The 13,930-nt window shown below is 34.7% G+C and overlaps 1 protein-coding gene across 1 annotated transcript in view; it reads right to left on the bottom strand.

Annotated features, from left to right (window-relative positions):
* Positions 1–13,930, bottom strand: part of FER1L6 (fer-1 like family member 6) — a 211,186-nt gene that overhangs the window by 195,465 nt on the left and 1,791 nt on the right. Inside the window, 4 exon segments of the mRNA XM_074202128.1 lie at positions 261–323; positions 6,463–6,594; positions 6,680–6,734; positions 9,817–9,937. Of these exon segments, the coding sequence (XP_074058229.1) occupies positions 261–323; positions 6,463–6,594; positions 6,680–6,734; positions 9,817–9,937 (371 nt within the window).

Raw genomic sequence — 13,930 nt, 5'->3', positions numbered from 1 at the left:
ACATGTATGTCTCAATTAAAATTGTTCTATTTGCTAGATTATAATGTGTTTCTAATAGCCACAGGCATTTTCTTCTTAATAGATATTTTTTCCTTCACTCCCAAACTGCCTTTTCAAGCAATTTTAAACTCAAAACTCTATTCTCTCAAGGCCCACTCTATGACCATCTCAATATTACAACTGAGCCTTTGGAAGACATTCAGAATCAGAACCTTATGACCTTCATGAGACAGAGCTGTCACGGTGGATGGCATACTTACTGAGATTTTGATGATTTTGTCAAAAAGATGCACCTGGGACCCAATGAAGTCAAACACGAAATACTGTTTAAAAAAATAAGATATACATTGGTGACTGGAAGCAGATCGCTCTCTCTAATCTTTTGTCCCAATCTGAACTATAGCCATGAACTTACCAAGACATTCAGGAGAGAAGAGTAGCATCTCTTTAACAGCTAAAAGAACTTTGAATTTGGAACAGAAAACCCTAAGCTTGATTCTCAGCTCAACTTTGCCATTTACTAGTTACCTGGACAAGGTACTTGGTTTCCTCATCTATAAAACAGTAATCTGTTTTATACTACCTACCTACCTACCTACCTACCTTACAAAGATCTGGGGAAGCTTCATGAAATAATCTAATTGAAATTCTCTGTCAACCATAAAAATCCTATAAGTCTTGTCAATATTATTATTCCAAAATTTACAAAGCATCAAAAGTTATACAGATAATTTCATGGCATCTGGGCTTGAGATCACCTCTGTTTTAGGCACTTGAAAGCTTGTCTTGTTCCACTGAAATGTGCAATAAGACTACTAACCCCTCAGGCAAGCAAACCCAGATGCCTTGGTTATTTCCCTGTGCTCCTTCCAAAAGACTTTTATTGCTTTTGACCAAGATGCAAAGTAGTAGCTGGATTCATGTTCTACCGATAGCAAATATATCAGGCACAGGGGGCTGAAGGGTGCCAGGATGCCAAAACTAATACAAGACTTTTATTGGAAAATCTAGAGCTCATTGAAACTTCCTTATCAGACCAGGTTAACTTAAAAAAGAAAATAAACAGGTTTCCTTTCTAGCATGCCTCTCAAAAGGCATTTCTTTGTGCCTTTTGCTCACATGCACCCAAGAAGGGACCTCTGAGATGATGTTGAGGCAAATAGGAACTAGCAGGCAAATGGGAGTAGTCTAGCAACTACTTCTAATTTATTTGTGGTTAAGTGGGAATAAGAAGGAAGAGTCACAGAGGTCAGTTTTATTTACTAAATGAGTCTTTTTTTTTTCTTTGAGGGATGTCAAAATGAATTCATAGGCTTAAATTTTCATTTTAAAGTTAAAAAATAACTATGAATTCTGGAATTCATGGCCTTCATTTTTTTTAATCAAAGAGTCAGAGTTGGAAGGGATCTGAGAAGAGAAGTCATCTGTATCTGTTCTGGAAGCCCTTCTAGGAAAGGCTTAGCAATTTATCATCCAGTTTCTGTACCAAGACCTTCAGAGAAGCAGAGCACACTGCCTCCCAAGATAGCCTAGTCCACTTTGGGAAACTCAAATTTTTTTTTTACAATGTCAAGTAATTTGCCTTTTTGCAACTTTTACCTTTAGACCTAGAGCCATATAGAGCAAATTAAACCCTTTAGCAAGTGGCACCCCTTTGATTCCTAATATACTTGTAATAGATAACCATGATGACCCATTATTTAGTTCTCCAAGTTATATATCCCAATTTCTTTAAGGAATCACCTCTAGGTGTCATTATCATTAAATACTTCTATTACTATTGAAACTTAGAAAGGGCTAGAACCAAAATGGGTTCATTGCTTAATAAATATCATTTGATCCTGTTTATGCTATGTAAAGAAATACAGTTTCTCTGGGGAAGGATAGTAGAGTGGAAGGAACCAGGAATCTGGACATTTATATATGAATCTCAATTGTGCCACCAACTAGCTATAAAAGTCTTAAGCTTGAAGTCCTTCAACAAATTTGGGACTCAATTTGCTAATAAAATTGAGAGCTACAATGGATCCTCTAAATGACCCCTTCTCAATCTAAAACTCTATGATTCAATTCTGTAGCATAAAAGTCAGTCCTCATCCTGGGAATAGCTATCAGTAACTTCACCTTTAATCACTTCCTTAACCCATACTCCCCAGTTGCCCCATAGGACTCAGTTTCTTTATCTGGAAAATAAAGGGATTGCATTTTTTTTAAAAACTTTCTTTTAGTTTTAATTGTTTAATGAGTTTTACTGTAGTCAAAAGTGGGGTATGTTCATTCACCTTCATATAGGGGAATTTATTATACATTCAAAATGGAAAGATTTTTTTGTAATTTATGAACTTATATTATCTTGGATTTATTTTTTTAAATTTTCTGCCTTTCCTATGAAATTTGTTGGTTTAGGTATTAATAACTTATCAATAATTTATTAATGCTTTAATTAACAACTTAACTTTAATTTATATGTCATAATGTATATTCTAAATAAAAAAGGCATATTCACAGACCCTTCTGGTCAGATTTTTTCCTCCATTATCTTTTCAAACTGAATCTGGAAATATGCTAACTTCTACCATCTTTTGAATCACAGATATAACATACATATATGTTAACAGGTCAGATTTCTGGTAGCCTCAGCTCTTGGGAACTTCCCCCTGAACTCAGAGATAAGTGAAAATTGAAAAGTCTCTGATTTCCTAAATCACAATTCACAAAGTCCATGCACTAATTCTTGGGTATACATGATTTTATCAAGTATAAAATTCTTAATGAACTTGTTTCCTTAGCCTGCAATAGAATAAAAACAGAGAATCCAAAATAGAGGGAGAGGGTTATAGCAAAGTATATTTGGAAAGGGGGTGAGACTAAAACTTAATCCATATTATTGCAGATTATCATTTTTCTTTGTGATTCAGACTTCAGTCCTTCAATTCAATTGACTTCACAAATCCCAGTTCTTCTACTTACTACCTCTGTGGCCTTTAGCAAGTCAACCGCTGCCCCCCCCCGCACCAGTGGATTGGATTAAATCTTAGGTTCTATCCAGCTCTAGATTTATTATCCTATGATTTTTAAGTGAAATTAATTTATTCAGTTCTGAAGTAGATCAAATGTTGGGCTTGGAGCCAGCAAAAACTAATTTAATTCCTGCCTCAGTCATTCACCAGCTATGTGACTATAAAAATCATGTAACTTTTTTCAATCTCAGATTCCCCAGTTATAGAAGGAAATAGTCAAACATAGTGAGCTCTAAGATTCCATCCATCTCTAAATCTATGATATTTGGGGAAGGAAAAAAATTATCCTTAAAGTTATCAAGGAGGACAATGGTCTCCTACAATCCATCCTTAATACCCTTACTAGAGAACGGGATCTTGGCCAAGATGGAGCATGAATCTTCTTATATTGGACTTTTTGTTTGTTTATTTGTTGTTCTTTTATTACTTGCATGGCCATGGTTTATTTTCTGTCCAATTTTGTATCATATTTTAAATAACATGATAGAATATAATAATAATGATAATATAACAATATAATATATAATATAATGATACTGATAATCATTGACAATGATAATGACAATGAAAATCACCATTTATATAGTGCTTTAAGGTTTGCAAAGTGCTCTATAAATATTGTTATCATTTTATTCTTAAAATAATCCTGGGAGGGTGCTATTATTAACCCCATTTTATAGATGGGGAAATTGAGACAGAGAGACATTAATTAATTACGACTTATCCAGGGTCACATAGCAAACAATTGTCTAAGGGAGAATTTGAACTCCTTTCTTCCTGAATCTAGGTCAAGTACTCTATCTACTACCACTATCTAATTATTGACTTATTCTATCTTTCATTAATTTGTTATTGCTTAGTGGTTTCAGTTGTGTCCGACTTTTCATGATCCCACTTGATGTTTTCTTGGCAAAGGTACTGGAATTGTTTGCCATTTCCTTCTCCAGTTCATTTTACAGATGAGGAACTGAGGCAAATGGTATTAAGTGACTTGTCCAGGGTCACAGTTAGTAAGTGTCTAAGGTCAGATCTGAAGAAGATAAGTCTTCCTGACAGACCTGGTATTGTATCCACTGTACAACCTAGCATCCATTAATAACAACTTATACTTAGCTAATATTTATGGTTTCCTTATTTAAAACTGTGAGGTAAGTAGTAGAAGTAGTATTAACTCCATTTTAGAGATGAAGAAACTAAGGCATTTTTGAAGGGACATGGGATAATCAATTCATAGAATCAGAGATCATTTAGTCCAACATCCTCATTTGACAATTAAGAAAAGTGAGACTCAGGAAGATTGTGATTTGCTCAAAGTCACACAAGTATTGTCACAAGGTACTACTCCAGATTTCTGGCTTGAAAGCCTTTCTTCTTCCCCCTTGTCACAATGCTTCCTTTTATAGACAAATCAATAGGGTTGAAGTGGTTTGCACAAAACCACATAGGTTATAAATCTGAAGAGGCATATTTTAAATACAAGTCTCCTGAACCCAAATCCAATGCTCCCGACACTATACCATGCTCCCTTCTTATCGGGGATTTATTTCCAGTTAATATTTCTAGCCACTATGCATTAGAATCAAGTTCAGGATAAATCCTCAGCCAACCCAAAGAGATTTAGCTGTTTTAATCTTCCCCCATCACTCAGAGACTCTGCTCTCTCAACTTGATCTTGCTGTGTCTTGGTACTGGCTCAGGCTTTTATCTAGGCAGAAACTGCCTGGAGCCTTAAGCACAGATGGAAAATTACAATTGGCATTCATTATTATGGCAGTCCCTTGAAATGACTCAACTGTTCACAAATGTTTTCAGTTTTACATTCAGAAGACAAAGTCTCTTCAACTAAAGATAACTGACCCTTCTCCTCAGTCTTTTTAGAGTGGTCAGTTTTCAAAGGTGCAGTGATAGAGATTATTCTTGAATGAAAGAGACTCAGCCAGAACTCTTAGAATCTATCACCTGAATACTCCACAAAGCCTTTCTATAAATCAGAAATATTTTTTACCATATCCACTGGAGCTAGATGGCACAGTTGATGTAGCACTGGAACTGATATCAGGAAGATCTAGGTCCAAATCTATCCTCAAATACTTATATTTGAGATTTCATGGGTCAAAGGCTTGTAGCTCTAAAACCAGAAGGCATCTCATCATGCCACCCTCAGTTGAGGATATAGGATGGTTAAGGAATATCATCCTCAGAAGCAGGTTTTGAACCCAGAACCTCTATATCTAGATCCATGATTCTACCCACTGAACCACAATGCCTTCCTTGAGGCCAATGAAGATTTCAATCCTTCTATAATTTAGTGATGGGTCCTAAAGGGATAAAATTCATCACCTTGTGGCCCATCTAGTATTGTATATCTCTGAATGCAGCTAGGTTGCTTTTCAGGCAGCATATCTAGAGTTTATTGCCTTGAATCTACATTAAACCTTTCTTCATAACTCAGAATTATCCTCTGCCTTATCCACTGAAGCTTGGTGTCACAATGAATGGACCACTGGACCTGAAAGCAGGAAAATCTATGTTCAAAACTAACTTTAAACACTTAATAGTTTCATGGCCTTAAGCAAATCACTTAACTTCCACCTGCCTCAAGTTTCCTCATCCAATAAATGGGGATAATAATACCAATTACCTCCCAGGGTTGTTGTAAGGATCAAATGAGATAATATTTGTAAAGCACTTTGACAATGAATATGAATTCTAATTTATTATTATTAGTGGTAGTTGCTATTATTATTAATTTAGTTATCCAGAAGCTGGTAAGAGAACTATCTAGGTTAGAGAAGAGTGGAACAAGTCAAGAGTTTGAATATCAAAATTCCAGCTAACAGTGAGCCTTTGGTCAAAACACCTCAACCATTGAGGGCTCAAACTTTCCATCTATAAAATGAGAGAATTGAACCAGACAGTCTCTACAGTCCCGGTTTATTCTTACTGCTTATTTTATATATCCTACTGCTGATTTTATATCTCTTAGATCCTCCATCTTCTTCCTTTTGTTACATTTTATTGTCCATTGTTTTCCAGGAGGCAGCAGAGGACATGGGAAAGGAGAGGAATCACAAATCAGTCATTTCTACTCCACTATTGGGAGAGATGAAGGAACAGTGGATAAGAAATTAAAACCATCATTTGTAATAGGATTTGTGTATTGGATTGTGTTTTTCCATATTTTTCTGGCCCTGTTTTCCTTTACTTAATTAAGAATTATTGATTTGAAGATTGTTAGAATTAGAAGGAACCTTAGTCCACCTAAAAACATCTAATCAAACACCTTCAGATGAGAAGCTCGGGGTTAATAAAATTTAATTGTGACTCAAGCAAAGTCACACATTACTATATCACAGTCCAACAATTTAAAGTCAGGATGATTTCCACTGCTAAGTAGAGATAGAAGGAGAAAATAATTAATGATTACATAAGAATGACTTACTTCATTGTAAAAGGGACTGTTTGTTCCTTCTTTGACTGCTGTTTGCTTCTTCTCATCCCCAATCTCAATGATGACAACTGGATCAATATTTTCTCCCACCAGTTGTCGGGCTTCAGTGATGGTTATGGCAATCTACAAAGCACAGGCATAATCCATGTCATTCCAGGAGTCACAGTCATTTCTGTAAATTGAGATATTACATATACTGTGTACTTACTTGATAACTTTGAGATTTGGCCTCACCATCATGGATCTTTGTAACTAATTTCGATCTGTTAAAAATATGAAAGGAAAGATTGCCTTCAAAAAATAAAGACATATCTTTAGTTCCTAAATTACAGTAGTAGAAGCAGTAGTGGTAGTTGTAGTAGTAGTTGTAGTAGTTGTAGTAGTAGTAGTTGTAGTAATAGTAGTAGCAACAGCATAAGCACCAAATATTATTATAACACTTCAAGGTTTATAAAGTACTTTATACATTTGAGACTTAATTTCTACATTCATAAAATGGAACATCTACCTCAAAGTTGTAAGGATCAAGTCAAATCAACAAATGTTCTCTCTCTTTCTTTCTCCATATATACATATACATATACACATACACATATGTGCTTATATATATTTATTTTCTTTTTCAGTCATATCTGACTCCTTTTGATCCCATTTGGTGTTTTCTTGGAAGAGATACTCTGCCTCACTTAAAAGTTCACTCACAAGTGAAGATATCACCCAATGATGCCATTGTTCCTCTTCAAAAATGAAGGATGACAGGCACCACCAACAGCAACCACCATTGGAGTAGTGTACCATTCCCTTCTCCAGTTTATTTTTTAGATGAGGAACCTGAGGTAAGTAAGGTTAATTGACTTGCCCAAGGTCACCCAGCTAGTAAATACTTGAGACCAAATTCAAGTCAGAAAGAAAGGTCTTACTACATTGTTTGTGGAGCCGTGAACTCATCCAACCTTTCTGGAGAGCAGTTTGGAACTACACCCAAAGGGCAATAAAAATGTGCATACCCTTTGATCCAGCAATACCACTACTGGGCCGATACCCTGAAGAGATGATGAAAAAGAGTAAAAACATCACTTGTACAAAAATATTCATAACTGCTCTGTTTGTGGTGGCAAAGAATTGGAAATCAAGTAAATGTCCTTCAATTGGGGAATGGCTTAACAACTGTGGTATATGTATGTCATGGAACACTATTGTTCTATTAGAAACCAGGAGGGATGGGAATTCAGGGAAGCCTGGAGGGATTTGCATGAACTGAAGCTGAGTGAGATGAGCAGAACCAGAAGAGCATTGTGTACCATAATAGCAACATAGGGTTGATGATCAACCTTAATGGACTTGCTCATTCCATCAGTGCAACAATCAGGGACAATTTGGGACTCTCTGCAAGGAGAGTATCTCTGTATCCAGAGAAAGAACTGTGGAGTTTGAAAAAGACCAAAGACTATCACCTTTAATTTAGGCAAAAAACTGATATATTATGTAATATCGCTATCTTATATACTTTATTTTTCTTCCTTAAGAATATGATTTCTCGTGCATCACATTCAATTTGGATCAATGTATACCATGGAAGCAATGTAAAGACTGGCAAATTGCCTTCTGTGGGGGGTGGGGGAGGGCAGCAAGATTAGGGGAAAAATTGTAAAACTCAAAATAAATAAAATCTGTAAAATGAAAAAGAAAGAGAGAGAGAGAGAGAGAGAGAGAGAGAGAGAGAGAGAGAGAAGAGAGAGGAAGAGAGAAAGAAAGAGTGAAAGGAAGAGAGAAAGAAAGAAAGAAAGAAAGAAAGAAAGAAAGAAAGAAAGAAAGAAAGAAAGAAAGAAAGAAAGAAAGAAAAGAAAGAGGAAAAGTCTTCCTGACTTCAGACCTGGGCTCTATAACTGTGATACTTAGTTGCTCTATATTTATACCATATATATATATATGTTTGTGTGTGTGTGTGTGTTTATGTGCATATATGTGTGTATACATATATAAAGCTCATTTGATCCTAAAATTGTTCTCTCCAAAATTTCCAGTGATTTCTTAATCTTTGAATCTAATGACCATTTTTCAATCCTCATCCTTCTCAAACTCCCAGTAGTCTTTGATATGGCCTTGAGCCATATAAGTCAGCAAATGGGACTGAGAAGAAGTGGTCAGAAAGGATAGCTATCATGGAAACCTAGAGAGAAAAAAGTATTAAAGAATGTGATTGGGGCAGCTAGGTGGTGCAGTGGATAGAGCACCAACCCTGGAGTCAGGAGGACCTGAGTTCAAATATGACCTCAGACACTTAATAATTACCTAGCCATGTGGCCTTGGGCAAGCCACTTAACCCTATTGCCTTGCTGAAAAAAGAATGTGATCAGCCACATCAAAGACTGCAGGGAGGTTGAGAAGATTAGATTCAAAGTTTAATAGATGTCTGGGAATTTTGGAGAGAATAATTTCAAGATCAAATGAGATTTATATACATATATATATATATATATATATGTCTACAAACATATTTATTCACAGAAACACATGGTTCATTTATTCTATACTAAATGACTTGTCTGACTCATTCTCACCAACTACGAAATGGGAATAATAAAGACATCTAACTGGCAGGGTTGTTGTAAGAATCAAATAAGATATTTATAAAGTGTTTAGTAGAGTACCTGGTACCCAGTAGGTGCTTAATAAATGTCTAGTTTCTTCTTTCCTATGTGAAGCAGATCCATAGTTCCACATGTACCCTCTTCCCCAATAGACAAATAATCGAAAGACAATAACAGCTTTGGGTAAATCATTAACAACTTGAGAAATCATTAAAATTTTCTAATGGAAGAATATTAAGACAATGTTAATATAATTTAATATACAACAACAAATGTAATTAATATGATATAATAATATAATTATATTATATTATAATTATATATATATATATCATATAACTATTATACCTGGAATACCAGGTCTAGGTCTATTAATTAGAAATTTCTAGAGTTTGGAGGCCTCTATTAGAGATCTAGTACCTGCCAAAAGTTTGTTTGGGCATGTTCCAATATCTTGTGAGTAAAATATCTTTCCTTTGGAGACAAAGACAAGGCAACCACCTTTAGTTCCATCACTGAAGCTATCTCAGTAGAGAGTTAGTTCTTCAGTATTTCCTAAATTGATCTCCTAATATTACATATGATGCTACTTCTGCTGTGTGATTGTGACTTTGGTATCCCTTGCTATCCCTATCACAATGAAGGATAAAGGCTGAGAAGCTAAGACAAGTCAATTCAACAAGATTATGATGGAAAAATGATATCATTAGGCAATTCACTGCTGGTAGGGTTTCAGAAGAAGATATTACTGTACCTTCTCTTCAGAGGAGCTGAAGATGTTGGAAAAGTGAGTGTACCATCTTGCATCAGGTCAGCACCTTGTCCTGCTTGTATAGAAGTTCCCTCCTGAGCAGCTGCATTTTCTCTGCGTCCTTCTAAAAAAAATACAGAGACGAAATGTCTAACCTGTAAAACATGAGACTTAAAGTAATGTAGCAAAGATTAATAGTTGAAAAGGAGGAGAGAAGTGATGGAAATAGAAAGGAATACACCTTTTCTCAGTGGTTCATGGTACCTTATATTAGTACATAAAATTTTTATGGTAAAAAAGCAGAAAAGCATAAATAGTAAAAGTATCCTTTTCAACTCCTAATGCAATAAAAATTACATTCAATATGGACTGTAGAAGAGAAAGCATTCCAAGTGTGGTGGTCAGTCAGAGAGAATACCTGGAGTTGAGAGACAGTATCTTATTCATAGAACAGCCATGGGGTCAGTGTTACTGAATCAAAGAATACATGTTATGGAGTAAGGTATAAGAAGATTGGAAAGGATGAAGGGGACCAGGTTATGAAGGGCTTTGAATGCTGAAGGGAAAATTTTGTTTATGATCCTGGAAGCTATAAGAAGACAGTGGAGTTTATTGAGTGATAGAAATAGTATATATGACATGATTGGATAGGAAAATCATTTTAGTCATTCAATGGAAGATGAATTGTTGTAGTGAAATATTTCAGGCAAACAGGCCCACAAGTAAACAATTGTGATAAACCAGTTATGAGGTGATAAGGGTTTGTTCTAGAGTAATAGCTGTGTCAGAGGAGACAAAAGGGCACCTCCACTTCATATTCATAGGGGATGTTATTTGGGTTAGGTCTCTATGCTCTTATGACTTTTCCCTTTCTTCAATTTAAATCTGAATTTTGCAATAAGAAGCTCATGATCACAGTCCATACCAGCTCTTCTTTTAACTGATTGTATGGTGCTTCTTCATCTTTGGCTGAGAAGTATACATACATATATATATATATATATATATATATATATATATATATATATATAATCAATTAAACCTCTACCTTTTTAACCTACTTCCAGGTACCCTGAGAGTCCTTGGGGAGTGAGTAAATCACCTACTAATTGTTAACATTTCTGTTGCTATTCTTTTATCATCCCTCTATTAGACTTTTATTTATGGATTTATACTAAAACTTTTGTCTTCCTTTCCCCTTTCTTTTAAGTTTAAAGTCTTCTTAATTAAATTTGAAAGATACTAGAAAAAAACATATTTAGCAGCCATTTTTAGATGTATTCCATCCCTGGACAAAAGTCCAACATTCCTATTTTAAGTTGTAGTCCAGGAATCTGAATTGCTTTTCTAGATAATTTCCTTAACCAGCTGTTCACTTCCCAATTTTTCCTTTCTATTCTGAATCTCTTGTATCCATCATCAGCAATGATAAAAGTACCATTTGTGTGCCTAAGATCCTTATTTCTGCCATTTCATATTTCAAAATTATCTCTTCCTCTTCTTTACTCTGACACAACTTCTATTCCCTCAGTTTACTATGCTCAATTCTTTCAATTACCTGATAAACTAGCTTGTTCAGGTATCAATGAATGAAGAATCACAGAATAATCAATACTGTAGAAAATCAAATTAATTAATTGGGTGGCAAATTTTTTAATGATATAAATATTTTATTTGTTTTCCAATTATATAAAATAGTAGTTACTACTAATCATTTTTGTAAGGTTTTGAAATTTACAATTTTCCCCCTCCCTCCTCTTCCCTTCCCTTAACAGAAGGCAACCTGGTAATCTTTACATTGTTTCCATGATATGCATTGATCAAAAATGCATATGTCAAGAAAAAACATAGCTTTAAGGAAGAAATAAAATATTAGAGATAATAAAATTATGTAGCACATAAGCCAACTTTTTAAAAATTAAAGATAATAATCTTTGGTCTTTGTTTAAATTCCACAATGTTTTTTCTGGATACAGATTCCTGAAAATTGTCCCTTATTATTGCATTGTTTGAGTGAACAAGTCCATTAAAATTGATTATCACCCCCCTTGTTGTTCTTAGGGTATACAATGTTCTTCTGGTTCTACTCATTTCACTCAGCATCAACTCATACAAGTCTTTCCGGGCTTCTCTGAAATCCCATCCCTTCTGATTTCTAATAGAACAATAATTCCATCACATACATATACCATAATTTGTTTAGTCATTTCCCCAATTGATATACGCCCCCTCAATTTCCAGTTCTTAGGGTGGCAAATCTTTCAAGCTCTCTTTCCCATACTTTAAAAGGGAGAGATTACTTTGTCTACTCTTGTGATTTAAGGGGTACCAAAGAAAGGGCTCGCTATAGTTTGTATAGTGGATAGAGCTGAATCTGGAGTCAGGAATTCAAATTTGGCCTCAGACACTTGCTTGTGTGACTCCTGGAAATTTCCTTAATCTCTGTCTGTCTGTCTGTCTGTCTCTGTCTTCTTATCTGTAAAATGGAGATAATAGTAGCATCTCTCCTATTTGGGATTACTGTGGGGATAAAATGAGATAATAAAACACTTGTAAAACACGTCTTGTAAAAACTTAGCGAACCTTAAACTATACAAGGACTAACTATTGTATCTTATCATTGCCTGTAAAATTTTTAGGGTTAAATTTATGTATCTTTAGATTTATTAACTTTGGATAATTTATTCAATTTATTATAGCTTAATTTATCTATCTTAGTGTTTATCTAATAAAAAGACAAATAGAATTGGGATAGTTAACACTTTAGACAATTCCACTACATAATTTATGAATTTCATCTCATTTTCTAATAGTTCCTGATGGAAGAAAGCATTCTTAAACCATGAATCTTATAGGGAGGTAAGAAGGAAATATCACCAATAGGGATAAAGAAAAACATAAGATCATGAAATTGAAAGAGACCTTAGAATTCATCTAATTAAAACCCTTCATTTATTAACAGGAAGTTGAGATCCACAGGAAGTGAAGCAATTTGCTTAAAGTCACAGAGATCATCATGAGCAGCAAAGTGGAAATTCAATCTACTTCATAATTTTACTCAAGATCAATTATGTATATGAAGCGGCCATGAAAGCAAACTATTGGTGACATTTTTCTGGATTGATTATTGTCAGAAAAAAAGAGCTATCAGAAAATTGCCCTTGCTAGATTACTACTAGAATAATATGTTCTTTTCTTGTCACCATATTTTAAAATGGATATTGATAAATAAAGACTAGCCAAGGAGTTTAGCCAAGATGGTGAAGGTCCTTGAAATCATGTCTTACAAGGATTAGTTTAAGGAATGTTGAGCCCGGAGATAAGAAGACTGGGGTGGGGTGAAGAGGAAAGCAAGGAGGAAGACTGTGATCACTGTCAAGTATTTAAAGGATGAACATGTGGAAGAAAGATTAGCCTTTTTACATAAACCTGGTTGGCAGAACCAGGAACAACAATAAGGAGAAGCTACAGAGAGGAAATATTCATATTGGGAAGAAATTTCTTAACAATTAGTTTCTCAAAAATGAAAGATAACTACAAGTCATTCTCCATTATTTCAAAATTTCTTTTTTTTTGAATAGACTTTATTTTTTCCAATTACATATTAAAGACATATTATTTTGAGTTCCAAATTTTTCTGTCTCCCTTCCTTTTTCCCCTCCCCTTCCCCAAGAAAGAAAGCAATCTGATGCAACTTATACATTTACAATTATGTTAAACATATTTCCACATTAGTTGTGTTGTAAAAGAAAAATCAGAACAAAAGGGAATCTCCATGAGAAAGAAAAAGCAACAAACAACAAAAAATGAACAAATATACTTTGATCAACATTCATAAGCAATAGTTCTTTCTCTGGATGTGTACAGCATTTTCTATCATGAGTGTTTTGGAATTGTCTTTGATCACTCCATTGCTAAGAAGAATTAAGTCTATCATAGTTGATCATCACACAATGTTGTTGCTACTAAATACCATGTTCTCCTGGTTCTACTGAGTTTTCTCAGCAGCAGTTCAAATATATATCTATCTAGGTATTTTTTTCTTATGGAACAACAGTATTCCTTTATATTCACATATCACAACTTGTTCAGTCATTGCCCAGCTGATGGACATTCC

This window comes from Macrotis lagotis, chromosome X (genome assembly GCF_037893015.1).
Source record: "Macrotis lagotis isolate mMagLag1 chromosome X, bilby.v1.9.chrom.fasta, whole genome shotgun sequence".
NCBI lineage: Eukaryota > Metazoa > Chordata > Mammalia > Peramelemorphia > Peramelidae > Macrotis > Macrotis lagotis.
The sequence above is the reverse complement of the archived record's forward strand: the minus strand, read 5'-3'. Positions and strand labels throughout refer to the sequence as shown.